The sequence below is a fragment of the Salvelinus sp. IW2-2015 genome, linkage group LG13 (assembly GCF_002910315.2).
Source record: "Salvelinus sp. IW2-2015 linkage group LG13, ASM291031v2, whole genome shotgun sequence".
Classification (NCBI taxonomy): Eukaryota; Metazoa; Chordata; class Actinopteri; order Salmoniformes; family Salmonidae; genus Salvelinus; species Salvelinus sp. IW2-2015.
In genome coordinates, this window is record NC_036853.1 from 34,385,219 (window position 1) to 34,400,756 (window position 15,538).

Consider the following 15,538-nt stretch of genomic DNA (forward strand, 5'->3'; position numbering starts at 1 on the left):
AACATGTTCAATTTGGTTTAAATAATGCAAAAACAAAGTGTTGGAGAAGAAAGTAAAAGTGCAATATGTGCCATGTAAAAAAGCTAACGTTTAAGTTCCTTGCTCAGAACATGAGAACATATGAAAGCTGGCGGTTCCTTTTAACATGAGTCTTCAATATTCTAATATTAAGACGTTTTAGGTTGTAGTTATTATAGGACTATTTCTCTCTATACCATTTCTATTTCATATACCTTTGACTATTGGATGTTCTAATAGGTACTTCAGTATTGCCAGCCTAATCTCGGGAGTTGATAGGCGAGAAGTCATAAAGCGTTGAAGCATTGCGAAGAGCTGCTGGCAAAACGCACGAAAGTGCTGTTTGAATGAATGCTTACGAGCCTGCTGGTGCCTACCATCGCTCAGACTGCTCTATCAAATCATATACTTAATTATAATATAATAACACACAGAAATACGAGCCTTAGGTCATTAATATGGGCAAATCCGGAAACTATCATTTAGAAAACAAAACATTTATTCTTTCAGTGAAATACGGAACCGTTCCGTATTTTATCTAACGGGGGGCATCCATAAGTCTAAATATTGCTGTTACATTGCACAACCTTCAATGTTATGTCATAATTATGTAAAATTCGGGCAAATTAGTTCGGAACGAGCCAGGCGGCCCAAACTGTTGCATATACCCTGACTCTGCGTTCAATGAAGGCAAGAGAAGTGACACAATTTCCCTAGTTTAATATTTCCTGCTAACATGAATTTCTTTTAACTAAATATGCAGGTTTAAAGAAATATACTTCTGTGCATATATTTTAAGAAAGGCATTGATGTTTATGGTTCGGTACATTCGTGCAACGATTGTGCTTTTTTCGCAAATGCGCTTTTGTTAAATCATCCCCCGTTTGTCGAAGTTGGCTGTCTTTGTTAGGAAGAAATGGTCTTGACACAGTTCGCAACGAGCCAGGCGGCCCAAACTGCTGCATATACCCTGACTCTGTTCCACAGAACGCAAGAGAAGTGACACAATTTTCCTAGTTAAAAGAAATTCATGTTAGCAGGAAATATTAACTAAATATGCCACATTTTTCAGAATAAAAACAATGTCTAAAGACTGTTCACATCTAGTGGAAGCCATAGGGAACGCAATCTGGGTCATGTCCCTTTATATGGTGGATAGGCTTTCAATGGAAAAACACCCATTTCAGAATAATGTCACTTCCTGGATGGATTTTCCTCAGGTTTTCGCCTGTCATATCAGTTCTGTTATACTCACATACATTATTTTAACAGTTTTAGGAGCTTTAGAGTGTTTTCTATCCAAATATACCAATTATATGCATATCCTAGCTTCTGGGCCTGAGTAAAAGGCAGTTTACTTTGGGCACGATTTTCATCCAGATGTGAAAATACTGCCCCCTAGCCCAAAGAGGTTAAAATAAATTCATGTTAGCAGGCAATATTAACTAAATATGCAGGTTTAAAAATATATACTTGTGTATTGATTTTAAGAAAGGTGTTGATGTTTATGGTTAGGTGCACGTTGGTGCAACGACAGTGCTTTCTTTCGCGAATGCGCTTGTTTAGTCACCCGTTTGGTGAAGTAGGCTGTGATTCAATGATAAATTAACAGGCACCGCATCGATTATATGCAACGCAGGACAAGCTAGATAAACTAGATCAACCATGTGTAGTTAACTAGTGATTATGTTAAGATTGATTGTTTTTTATAAAATACGTTTAATGCTAGCTAGCACCTTACCTTGGCTCCTTGCTGCACTTGCATAACAGGTAGTCAGCCTGCCACGCAGTCTCCTCGTGGAGTGCAATGTAATCGGCCATAATCGGTGTCCAAAAATGCCGTTTACCGATTTATGAAAACTTGAAATCTGCCATTCCAATTAATCGGTCGACCTCTAGTTTTAACGCCCCACCCACGTTTGGAATCATTTACAATCCTCATTACGTCTTGAATCGCTGGTGTCAATAGGGCCGTTTAGAACGCAGATAAGGAATGAATTCACTGAGTGTTTTGGTTGATTGTAATCATTTATTTGTGTTGTAATGTATCTTGGAGTATTTTTTGTTGTTGCTGTTTAATTGCATTATAATGTTGATTTTGAATTGTTTGTTCTCATTGCACCATTGAGAATGAGACACTTGTCTCAATTGGGTTCCCCTGAATAAATAGAAGTTAAATAAAAAAAATAAAAGTTATAATTCAAAAATGGTATCAAAAAGCTGAATGCAACCTATTCCAGACTGCGCTTGAAACTTTGAATGGTGTTTCTATCTTAAACGGTGGAAGACTGGTTACGACCAGAATGTTTCCTGTCGAAGTCTATGGTCATTGAAATGCATTGCGATTTATGCAAATATGGTTGTAGTGTGAAAAGTGTAAGTAATATCAAAAAGCATTCTGACCAGTGCCAATCTGCAAATGTTAAAGTTTTTTTGTTGTTGGTAGCTTTTACAGTTTTTACAGTTTTAGTGCGAGAGTTTCCAGCGCAATAATGATAATAATATTAACAGTTTCTAAAGTTGTGCTTTGCTTTCAGCAAGCACATCTAATTACTTACATCAGGCTTCTTCAAAGTCTCAGATAGTGGGCCTCTCGTCAGAGAAAATCAAGAAAAAATATATTAAATTAATTTCTCAAATACAGTAGTTTCAATAAAACTGTTAGAGAACAACTTTTTATTTATGGACACTGTCCTGATTGAAGGCATTAATTCTGAGACCCCAGAAAAAGTAGCTTTTTATTTATCTGACTTTCCAGTCTTTATATTTAGCCTCACAATTAAGTGTTTTACCATTTTATTTTCAGGACAGCCAGGTCTACAAGCGGAACACAAAACAATTTGACATAAAAAGTTACATTCATTGTGACATTCATTTTATTGACAAATGTCAAATTATATGTTTTTCCAAAGCAAAAACCTGATAATGAATTTATGTGTACAGAAATGTATACTTACAGATATTGTTTGCTCAGTGGAAATTGATATCCAACTAGTCAGTGACAACTGTTTGGTGTTTGACAGCAACTATGTGAGGTTATTACAGTATTATAGACCCCGCCCCTGGCCCCTTTGGGATTTGCCCTTGTCTCACAAACACTGCTCTAGCTCAGCCCCCATTAATCACAGACTAATGGTTGGTATCAATGGATGCAGAACAAATAGACAAATCCAATGGCACAACACAGAAGTCTTAGTTTTAAAGGGGTTAGAAGTCCAGAACACGCTGGCGTCACAGTGTTAGGAGTTAAATCATGCTCTGCACAACTTAATGAACATGCAACTGACCTATTAAAAACGAAATCAATGAAAGTGCTTTCAGGATATCCAAGTAATTTATTATTTAATCTGAAAATAATATATTTTGGTTTCTGTTACAAAGTATGTCTGGCATTTTTAAAATGCCGCTGCCCCTTTAAGAGTTTGGTTGCTCAGTTGTGCCTAAGCCATGCTACAAACTCTGGTTGTATATGCATTTTCTTTGATGCCATGTGCACAACTCTAGGAGTTGAGAAGTAAATGTGGTATCACTGGAAAGCTGGGACACCCCTCTTTTTAAATGTATCCATAAAATCTGCTTTAAAATGTTTGTTTTCCCTGCGATGGTATTAGAGAAGAGAATACAGTTTGACTTTCCTTTCACGCCTCCACTAAAACTCTCTGGCGCCCCACACTGACTTACATATAACTTCCAGTGAGAAAACACCACTGCCATATCAGTCCATTAGGCTTAGGTGGAAGGGGGCGCGGCTCTGTTGCGACCTGCAGTGTGTGTGACGTTTGGTGTGGCGTTATCTTATGTTTTTAATGTTATGTTTTTAATTTGTACACTTAGTGGTGTTATTTTATGTTTTTAATTTGTACACTTAGTTTACAAACATTCTGCCAACCATGGATTTCCAGTGGTGGGGTGTTGGACTGATCTTGTTGATCGTGTACATACCCGCTACGAACGGACTAAATAATGAAAATGCTGCTGGCAGCGGAATCCAATACAGCAGGGAGTTTTTACTACAATGCAACTCAAATACGAACGCGATGGATATCCCAATGGCCCATCTAATACCTGATTGTCTGCGAGTGGATTACCAACCCAAATGCAAACGTGGAAAACGCGGGGGAATCAGACAACGACTTAAAAAAAATTAAGAACAAACTTCCCTTACCCACCACCTTGCTGATTAATGCCCAGTCACTGAGGGGGAAAGCGGATGAGTTGTCAGCGAATCTGCGCTTCCAACACGAATACCGGGGAGGCCTGTTTGCTGGCATTTACTGAGACTTGGCTGGATGACAGAGTCCCAGACAGAGAAGTGGAGCCGGCCGGCTTCACCCTGGTCAGAGCGGACCGCGATCTGACAGTCACAGGGAAACTTCATGGCGGGGGCGTCTGCCTGCTTGTCAGGGACCAGTGGTGTAAATCGATCCTGGTAAGAGAGCGACTCTGTACCCCCGACATTGAACTGCTTTCTGTGTCACTGCGACCTTACTATCTGCCCCGTGAGTTCCCCCAATTGTTTGTTACCGTTGTGTACATTCAACCAAAAGCTAATATAACAAAGGCATCAGAGATTATTTATAATCTGTCACAGAAACTGGAATCCATCTCCCCCGACGCACCCAAATTTATTTTAGGGGATTTTAACAACTGTACCTTGCGCAAAGTTTTGCGCACATACCATCAGTATGTGAAATGTCACACTAGGAAAAATAGGACTCTTGATTTGTGCTATGGACAATACCAAAGGCGTTCTCTGCCACCACCAGACCTCCTCTGGGACATCAGACCACAATGTGGTCTACCTCAGGCCAACTTACTGTCGCCTCCTGGAGAGGGAGAAACCCACAGTTAAAACTGTCCAGATCTGGAATGACAACAGTATCACTTGTCTCCAGGGGTGTTTTTGACTGTACAATGTGGGAGGTATTTTGAGGACAGCAGCTCTGATCTGGATGAACTCACAGAGGTTATTTCAGACTATGTAAACTTCTGTGTTGAGTCAGTTGTGCCTACTAAGACCTGTAAAATCTTCCCTAACAACAAGCCTTGGGTATCAAAACATCTAAAATCACTACTTGATAGGAAGAAGGCGTTTATGCTGGGGTGATAGACAGGCTTTAAGAGATGTACAACGTGAGATAAAAAGACAGATACTGGTGGACAAGGAGGCATACAAGCAAAGGGTGGAGAGGACGCTCTCCTCAGGAAACGCAAGGGTGGCCTGGCAAGGGATTAAATCCATGGCTAGCGCCCCCATATAGGCAGGGGAAAAACCAGTGCTGACCTTGGGGGATATGAGGGCCAGAACATGGCTAATGAACTGAATTTTTTTTCTCAAGATTTGAATCAGACAACTTCGTGTCGAGGTAAAACAAATGGAAGCATCATTACAAATGTTTGAGAGAGTTGTTGTTCAACAGTCTGATGTTCTAAAGTTGTTCAGGGATGTAACACATACAAAAGCCCAGGCCCAGACAAAATAAGTGGGCATGTGTTAAAGCACTGTGCTGAACAACTGGCTGGTGTTTTTACAGACATTTTCCAATCCTCACTCGTTCCAGTATTGTGGAAAAAAATCAATAATTATACCAATTCCTAAAGTATCGAATCCCTCTGTGCTGAATGACTATCGCCCTGTCGCTTTGACATCCTTAGTTATGAAATGCCTTGAGAAAATTGTGAGAAGTCATATTCTCAGTGTCACCCAGAAGCTCCTCGACCCATTTCAGTTTGCCTATCAGACCAGCAGAGGAGTTGATGATGCCATTCTTACCCTCCTTAACATGGTCTATAGACATCTAGAAGGTACCAAATCCCATGTCAGGGTTCTGTTTGTAGACTTTTCTTCTGCCTTCAACACAATCCAGCCCTACATTCTGGCACAGAGACTCATTCGGGACTTTTCCTTAGATGGGGGGCTGGTTTTGTGGCTGTTGGACTTCCTGAGCCAACGCTCACAGCGAGTCAAAATAGGTCCCCATGTGTCGGATATACGCAATACCAATACAGGCTCTCCTCAGGGATGTGTTTTGTCCCCACTTCTGTACATCTTGTACACTAATAGTTGTACTAGTTCCCATACTGACAGACACCTCATTAAGTTCGCTGATGACACTGCCTTGATCAGCCTGTTGCATGATGACGAGGAACATCATGGCCCGGTCCTAGATGACTTTGTAGAGTGGTGTGAGGAATCACACTTGGTCCTCAATACTAACAAGACCAAAGAGATGTGCATAGACTTCAGGAAGCGTACAACACCTACCTCTGCAACATCTATCAGAGGCCAGAATATAGAAATTGTAGAGGAATATAAATATCTGGGTGTCTTTTTGGACAGTAAGCTTCAGTGGAGTAAATGTACAGACCAGATCTACAAAAAGAGCCAACAGAGACTGTACTTTCTAAAAAAGTTGGGTTCTTTTAATATAGACTGTACTATATTGACTCTGTTTTACAAATCCTTTATTGAGAGTATTTTAACTTTTTGTATGTTTTGTTTGGTTTGGCAATGCCACTGTCAGTCAGAGAAACATGCTGAGAAGGATTATTACCACAGCAAGCAAGGTACTTGGAGTCAAACAGACAGGCCTGGATGAGATTTTTTAAGGTCAGGGCCCTCCGTAAGGCTCACAAAATCCTTTTAGACCCAAGTCACCCCTGTACCTGGACTTTGAATTACTCCCCTCTGGCGCAGGTATAGGGCACCCCTCAGCAGGAAAAATAGAACGAGACAATCATTTGTGCCAGGTGTGATATCCCTCTTAAATAGCTCGGGCAAATGTTCCCATTGACCCCGTAAGGCCAGCAGGCTAGTCTTTTCTTCTTTTTTAAATTTTAAATGTTATTTTATTTATTGGTGCGTGACTGTTATTGAAAGTTGTATTGTCAATCTTGTTTTGTATTTAACGCCACTTTAAATGTGTACATGACACTGCAACAAAATTTCCCCATGGGGACAATAAAGTAAGTAAGTAAGTAAGTTAGATGTGGATGTTGTTTACCCTGTCTTGTTCCCTCCAGCCCAGCTGAAGATTGACATCTCGCCGGCCCCAGAGAACCCCCACTACTGCTTGACCCCTGACCTCCAGCAGGTCAAGCCCTACCCAGACAGCAGGGTCCGCCCCACCAGGGAGATACTGGAGTTCCCACCTAAGGACGTCTACGTACCAAACACCACCTACAGGTAATGAAACAATACCACTTACTGTACCTTACCTAGCTAGCGTTACCCAACACCACCTACAGGTAATGAAACAATACCACTTACTGTACATTACCTAGCTAGCATTACCCAACACCACCTACAGGTAATGAAACAATACCACTTACTGTACATTACCTAGCTAGCGTTACCCAACACCACCTACAGGTAATGAAACAATACCACTTACTGTACATTACCTAGCTAGCATTACCCAACACCACCTACAGGTAATGAAACAATACCACTTACTGTACATTACCTAGCTAGCATTACCCAACACCACCTACAGGTAATGAAACAATACCACTTACTGTACATTACCTAGCTAGCGTTACCCAACACCACCTACAGGTAATGAAACATACCACTTACAGTGCATTACCGAGCTAGCGTTACCCAACCACACCTACAGGTAATGAAACAATACCACTTACTGTACATTACCTAGCTAGCATTACCCAACACCACCTACAGGTAATGAAACAATACCACTTACAGTGCATTACCTAGCTAGCGTTACCCAACACCACCTACAGGTAATGAAACAATACCACTTACAGTGCATTACCTAGCTAGCGTTACCCAACACCACCTACAGGTAATGAAAACAATACCACTTACTGTACATTACCTAGCTAGCGTTACGCAACACCACCTACAGGTAATGAAAACATACCACTTACAGTGCATTACCTAGCTAGCATTACCCAACACCACCTACAGGTAATGAAACAATACCACTTACTGTACATTACCTAGCTAGCATTACCAACACCACCTACAGGTAATGAAAAATACCACTTACAGTGCATTACCTAGCTAGCGTTACCCAACACCACCTACAGGTAATGAAACAATACCACTTACTGTACATTACCTAGCTAGCATTACCCAACACCACCTACAGGTAATGAAATAATACCACTTACAGTGCATTACCTAGCTAGCGTTACCCAACACCACCTACAGGTAATGAAACAATACCACTTACTGTACATTACCTAGCTAGCGTTACCCAACACCACCTACAGTAATGAAACAATACCACTTACAGTGCATTACCTAGCTAGCATTACCCAACACCACCTACAGGTAATGAAACAATACCACTTACAGTGCATTACCTAGCTAGCATTACCCAACACCACCTACAGGTAATGAAACAATACCACTTACTGTACATTACCTAGCTAGCATTACCCAACACCACCTACAGGTAATGAAACAATACCACTTACAGTGCATTACCTAGCTAGCGTTACCCAACACCACCTACAGGTAATGAAACAATACCACTTACTGTACATTACCTAGCTAGCATTACCCAACACCACCTACAGGTAATGAAATAATACCACTTACAGTGCATTACCTAGCTAGCGTTACCCAACACCACCTACAGGTAATGAAACAATACCACTTACTGTACATTACCTAGCTAGCGTTACCCAACACCACCTACAGGTAATGAAACAATACCACTTACAGTGCATTACCTAGCTAGCATTACCCAACACCACCTACAGGTAATGAAATAATACCACTTACAGTGCATTACCTAGCTAGCATTACCCAACACCACCTACAGTAATGAAACAATACCACTTACTGTACATTACCTAGCTAGCATTACCCACACAACCTACAGGTAATGAAACAATACCACTTACAGTGCATTACCTAGCTAGCGTTACCCAACACCACCTACAGGTAATGAAACAATACCACTTACTGTACATTACCTAGCTAGCATTACCCAACACCACCTACAGGTAATGAAATAATACCACTTACAGTGCATTACCTCGCTAGCGTTACCCAACACCACCTACAGGTAATGAAACAATACCACTTACTGTACATTACCTAGCTAGCGTTACCCAACACCACCTACAGGTAATGAAACAATACCACTTACAGTGCATTACCTAGCTAGCATTACCCAACACCACCTACAGGTAATGAAACAATACCACTTACTGTACATTACCTAGCTAGCATTACCCAACACCACCTACAGGTAATGAAACAATACCACTTACAGTGCATTACCTAGCTAGCGTTACCCAACACCACCTACAGGTAATGAAACAATACCACTTACAGTACATTACCTAGCTAGCGTTACCCAACACCACCTACAGGTAATGAAACAATACCACTTACTGTACATTACCTAGCTAGCATTACCCAACACCACCTACAGGTAATGAAACAATACCACTTACAGTGCATTACCTAGCTAGCATTCCCCAACACCACCTACAGGTAATGAAACAATACCACTTACAGTGCATTCGGAAAGTATTTATTTTCTACTTTTTTCCATATTTTGTTACGTTATAGCCTTATTCTAAAATGGATTAACAAAATGTTTTTGCTTGTTAATCTCCACACAATACCCCGTAATGACATTTAAAATGAAAAACAAACTTTATTTATATAATGAATACTTATGTAAATGTGATTTCAGTTTTTTTTTTTATTAAATACATTTTGAAAAAATTCTTTACATATTTTTATTATGTCATTTTGGTGTAGTGTGTCTGTGTGTAGATGAGTAAAAAACAGCAATTGAATCCATTTTAGAATACGGCTGTAACGTAACATATGTGGAAAAAGTGAAGGGGTCTGAATACTCTTCGAATGCACTGTACATTACTTAGCCTTACCCAACACCAGCTACGTGTAATGATACACTCTACCAACCAGCAGGCAACATAACAAGATGACATGCATGGATATTTATTTAACCTTTATTTTAGCAGGGAAATCCCATTGAGACCAAGGCCTCTCTTACAAGAGAGCCCTGCATACAAATACAGCATTTTACAAATGCAGTGCAATAAAAACATACAGTACTTACAAGCAATTAATGAAAAGCAATCACTTTCCTCAACAGTTCAACGGGACTTATAGAGTTTGCCATCCCTGTGATCGGGTCTGGTAAGTCTGTAGTTTAACAATGAAGTAAGGTACGGCGGAAGTTTGTGCTAGAGGGCTTGAATTTGTAATCCAATACCATCTTTAGACTTAAAATCTAATACCATCAACAGGGCATTCCTGACACGTTGATGTCATTCCTAATCGTCAAGGGGAATGTGACACACATGAAGTCCTTCCTGTTTTTGAGACTGTATTTCCATCTAACTGTTCTGATCAAACACACTGGAGCCTGGAGGACACAGACGAACCAAACGGTCTTTCTCCCTTCCACTCTGTGTCTCGCTTTCATCGGAGCCATGGGGGTAACACTACTGTAACAGAGCAGCACAACACACAACCTACAGGCCTTCCTGTTGATATTAAGCTTTCCTTCTAGCCATGGCGCGTCAGGTTCAACATGTAACAATCTGTAACAGCACCCCATGTCCCGTGTGACTGCCAGATCGACTGACTAACTGCACACAGCCTTGTGTTGAGTGACCTTCTGAGCCCTGCTGCTATTTTAGTCAAGGTCAGAGAGTGAGGGGGAGAGGACTTTTATCAGACGCTGTGTTGACATGGTGAGAGAGAAAGAGGGAGATGGAGGGAGAGAGGGCTCTTATCAGACACGGTGGTGGCATGGAGGGAATGAGAGCGAGAGGGAGAGAGAGAAAGAAAGAAAGAGCGAGAGGACCCTTATCACAGGTTGTGTTGACATGGCCACTTCAGCTGCCCTGAGGCCTTGTTTGTCTCCTGATAGCAGTCAGGGCCTTCCTAGATTGAGCTCCTGCCAGCTTTAGTAACTCTGCTTTAGTTGCTTTGCATACTTCCTGGTTAAGGAGATTGATGTGGTACAAACTATTACATTACTAGGAGGGATATATCATTAACTCTCAAAGTTCCAGAATGGTTTGGTAATGGCAGCCATTTTGGTCAGGGAGAAATCCAAACCATTCTAATTGGAATAAATGGCAGTAGAGGCATACTGTAGGTAATGCATTTCCTGCTTTTACGTATGCAGGAAAATAAAAGTAAAATGGGATATATCAGAAATCCTGTCATTAGGGATGCACGATATATCGGTGAACATATCGGAAATGGCCGATATTAGCTAAAAATGCCAACATCGGTATCGGCCGATGTCTAGTTCAACGCCCGATGTGCAAAACCGATGTCGAAGCTGACGTGCATACCTATATAACGAAGGTACATGACGTAATGACGCCACATAAAATTGTGCGCTATACGTGTAACACAGCATTCCTAAACTAGCCCACAATGTCTGCTGTGTGGATCGAGCAGTCAACAAGTCAAACAGTCATTTGAAAGAGTAACAAAATTTCAGTGAGACGACGCAAAGGCGAAATCCATTAAAGCCAAGATAATGGAATTCATTATCCTTGACCATCAACCGTTCTCTGTCGTGGGTGATGTCGGCTTTCTCTGACTGGTCGAGGACCGGTTAACACTACCAAGTGCGCTATTTTTCCGACGTTTCCCTACCAGAGTTACATAATAATAGCGTCACTGCTATTAGCTTCACAACATACATACTATGGAACGCCGTTTGGGTCTTTGCGTGTCAAAAAAGATACAGTAGCACTGTCAAAGTTGTACAAAAAAGTTTGCAAACACCGGCCACAAACGATGTGTTTACAATACCGCGTTAGTAATAAAGCATAATTTGTTCGACTGCAACTTCTGGGGTAGGTAGCTTTAGCTTGGTACTTAGCTAGCACCAATACAACCAGCCTGGAAACAATGACCAGTAAAAATGCAGTCGTTTTCATTATTCTTAGCAATGATTTAGGAATCCTTGTGATTAAGTATTAGCTACTTAACCCTGTTGCCCAAAGCTAAAGTTATAAGCAGCCAGCTAGCTTCATCTGGCTAGTGAGGCTCGACCGGACCGGGTTATGTGTTGTGAAGCTAGCCACAATAAGGATTAGGCACAATAGTGGAGTTTGTGGTTTTCCTTCAAAATAAAGTTTTCATTGACATTGATGCAAATAGTAGAATTATGCCACACTTATATTTTGAAGGCGAACTGCAAAGTCTACCATTGTGACTAATCCTTATTGAGGCTAGCTTCACATATATGGGTCCGACCACCATTAATCAAATTGAACAGTCTTATAAGTTAGGGTTATTTCAGATGACACCTAGCTATATAGTTAGCTAGCTAACTATAGCTACTGAAACAGATTATATTGTTTTGCTATGTTTTTGGGGCAGAACATTGTTTGCATCCATAAGCTAGCTAGCTTTTTTTTTTTGACCTGCACTGTAGGAGCGCGAGACAATGTTGCCAGCATCATAGCATACGTATCGATGAATCGTTTGTGACATATGAAATACGAGTGATACGTAATCAATGTGTAATAACTACGTAAAAAATGTATGAATGCGTTAAATTATGTGACGTGCAGTCATATTCGGGTCCTGATTGGTCAACAAGCTTATTTGACACGTCAAATAGTATATTTTTTGACACGCAAAGACCCAAACAGCGTTCCATAGAAATCCTTGTTGAGAATGAAACGACTGAACGAAACAGCACAGCAAGTAAGTGAAAGAAATAGGTCTTGATTATATTTTACTGGTAATGGGGACATGCATAAATGCCAACAAAATAACTTTTGTGTGTGTGTAACCTTTATTTAACTAGGCAAGTCAGTTAAGAACAAATTCTTATTTACAATGACGGCTACCCCAGACAATGCTGGACCAATTGTGTGCCACCCTATGGGACTCCCAATCACGGCCAGATGTGATACAGCCTGGATTCGAACTAGGGACTGTAGGGACACCTCTAGCACTGAGATGCAGTACCTTAGACCGCTGTGTCCGTGTGTGTGTGTGTGTGTGTGTGTGTGTGTGTGTGTGTGTGTGTGTGTGTGCGAACTATTTAACTGTACTAGAATGCTTAAAAGGCTGCTAAAATTTTAAATATCGGTTATTGGTATCAGGTTTTTATTTACAAGGAATCGGCCAAAAATGTAATTTCGGTGCATCACTACATGTAATAGTTATTGTCAACCTAAAATATTGTCATGGGATTCGTTCCACAAAAAGTCCCTTTTCCGTCCCATTGATATTTTAGTTGAAGTTGTGCATCAATATAGATTTTTATTTTATTAAATGAAGTGCGCTTTAATGTAGACCACATGGAGAATTCAATACGTTTGATTTTTAATATGAAAAAGGTTTGCCAAAGTGCAAAATATTATCTTCTAGGAAGCGTTCAACCCACTTACTCCAAAAAATGTTGGTTTTACCATCACTGTAATGCCCTAGTTATTTTGTTGCTTTGACAGTAATTTCTGAAGATTGTGATTTATTTAATGTGATTCGTGATCATTTTAGGTTCTACCCTTTTTGTCAATTTTCTGGGGTTTTGTGGTTGGAAAATGAGCCGGTCGAGCATTACACGTCATCCCTCTTACCCAAAGATAGACGGGTTATGAATGTTTTAGCAATGACTTTTTGTGACGCTTGCATTCAATTGCCACTCCCTGTTGCACACAACAAGCTTCCATTCCCCCTGTCACACAGGGATTTATGACTGATATAAGATTAAGTCGTCGACTTTAAATCGTCAACCCTGTTACTTTAAATAGGCACCTACTATAGTTACCTCCTGAGATGGGGAAATATGTCAACGGACCATGTCTCCATTTTTGTTTTCTTGGAAAGCTATGAGTGATAGTACAATACCAGTACTTTCATTTCCAACTTCCCTAAGTCCTATCATCAACTTATTTCAGTCCCTGTATGGCTGTGGATTGACTGCATTGTTTGTATGGAATGTTGTCGTGTTGGCAGTTTTTAATTTGAAGAACTACTGCAATCATTCCACTAAACCTGTCTGTTTAGCTAGCTAACAAACGCACAGTGCAGGTCATCTTCAAATGAATTGTCTTACACTATCTTATCACAGCACTGGCTGATCATGGCTGACCAACTCACCAACATTGCTTACCATTTATACTGGCATAAGAAGGTTCATGTCCATTCTAGTATTCTAATTCTATGGTAGAAATCGCTGTGAGCTCTGAAGTTTATTTACCCGCTGTACATTTACATGTTGATTGGATAAGCCAAATGCCATTTACTCACTGTAGGTTGAGTGTACTGTATATTGGCCTCTCACTTGCATAAGATGGTTAATGCAAATAATGTTTCAGGATTGTTGTCAGCATTGCGGGCTGATTAGACTCAACTGTTGCGTTTATAGGCCAGGGGTGTGATGACCTATGTGTGGTTGGTGAAGCGTTGCCTAAACCTGCTTCGATGGCATTAGATCATTAGCCCAGTTTGTTGGTTTTTCCTTGGCAAAGAATACAAAGGACAGCAGTATATTTGTTTTGAGTATGATTGTTTTATTTGTCATTATAAATATACAGTAGTTTACCAGAGTCTCTCTGATAAGGTGGAAGTAATCGTGCTGAGCAATTTGTGTTTTTTTGGAGGATTTCGATTTTGGTTAAAAAAAAACATTTTTACATTAAATGATTACCTTAAAATGATTTTAGAGCTTTTTAATAAATATTCCAAAGCCAAATATTGAGAACATTCAATTGTCAACACATTCTAACAGTCTTATTACTTTTTATTCTATTTAATTTGTTAGTCATCTCATCTCTGCTCAGGCAGTAGCAGCCAGCCAGACAACCATCTGACGTTCTCGCCAACGAGTTATCCTATTTAGCTAAGCTAGTAGCTAGCTGCCTATGCTGTATGAAAAAATCACTTTCAAGACTGCTAATTACCAAATACTACAACTGTCAATCGGGTAGAGCTACCTCTCAAACTGTCTCTTATCCCTTTTGTCGGTTTTGTGTACATAACTCTCTCATGCATATGGCCGGGAGTAACATATGGAAGGCAGTACAGGCGCAATGGATTATGGGCATTGTAGTTAATTACCACTGCGCTGAACTAGGTTAAATATTATTAGATTGAAAAACTTTGTTTAGCATTTCAGTTCATTCTTGATCTGATTTCTCTCTTGCTTGTTTTTATTTCTCTAGAGCAGGGGTGTCAAAGTCAAATGGACGGAGGGCCAAATAAAAAATTTAGCTACAAGCCGAGGGCCGGACTGTTCGAATGTTCATTGAAAAWTTTTTAAATGACGCATATAGTCTAGTGAACCTAATTGAACCTACTGAAAACCTAACAAATATATTCCAATATGATCAGATAAATAAAGCAATATTTTCTTATGGCTCTGTCAGTAATCTTTAATTTTCAACAGACACAAAAGACAAATTTCCTTTATATAAAAATCCCCATAACATGAACATTAAATGAAAGAAACCGGTATTCAAGGCACCATCAGTAGCCTATATTTTCTATTTTGAAGTAAATTTAGCCACTTTTGCTAAA

General features: G+C 40.2%; 1 protein-coding gene across 10 annotated transcripts in view; it reads left to right on the forward strand.

Annotated features, from left to right (window-relative positions):
- Positions 1 to 15,538, forward strand: part of LOC111971371 (dedicator of cytokinesis protein 7) — a 117,241-nt gene that overhangs the window by 28,104 nt on the left and 73,599 nt on the right. For all 10 annotated transcript variants that reach the window (XM_070446239.1, XM_070446240.1, XM_070446241.1 and 7 more), the window contains exon 13: positions 7,042 to 7,204. In XM_070446239.1, the coding sequence (XP_070302340.1) occupies positions 7,042 to 7,204 (163 nt within the window). The remainder of the gene's footprint in view (positions 1 to 7,041; positions 7,205 to 15,538) is intronic.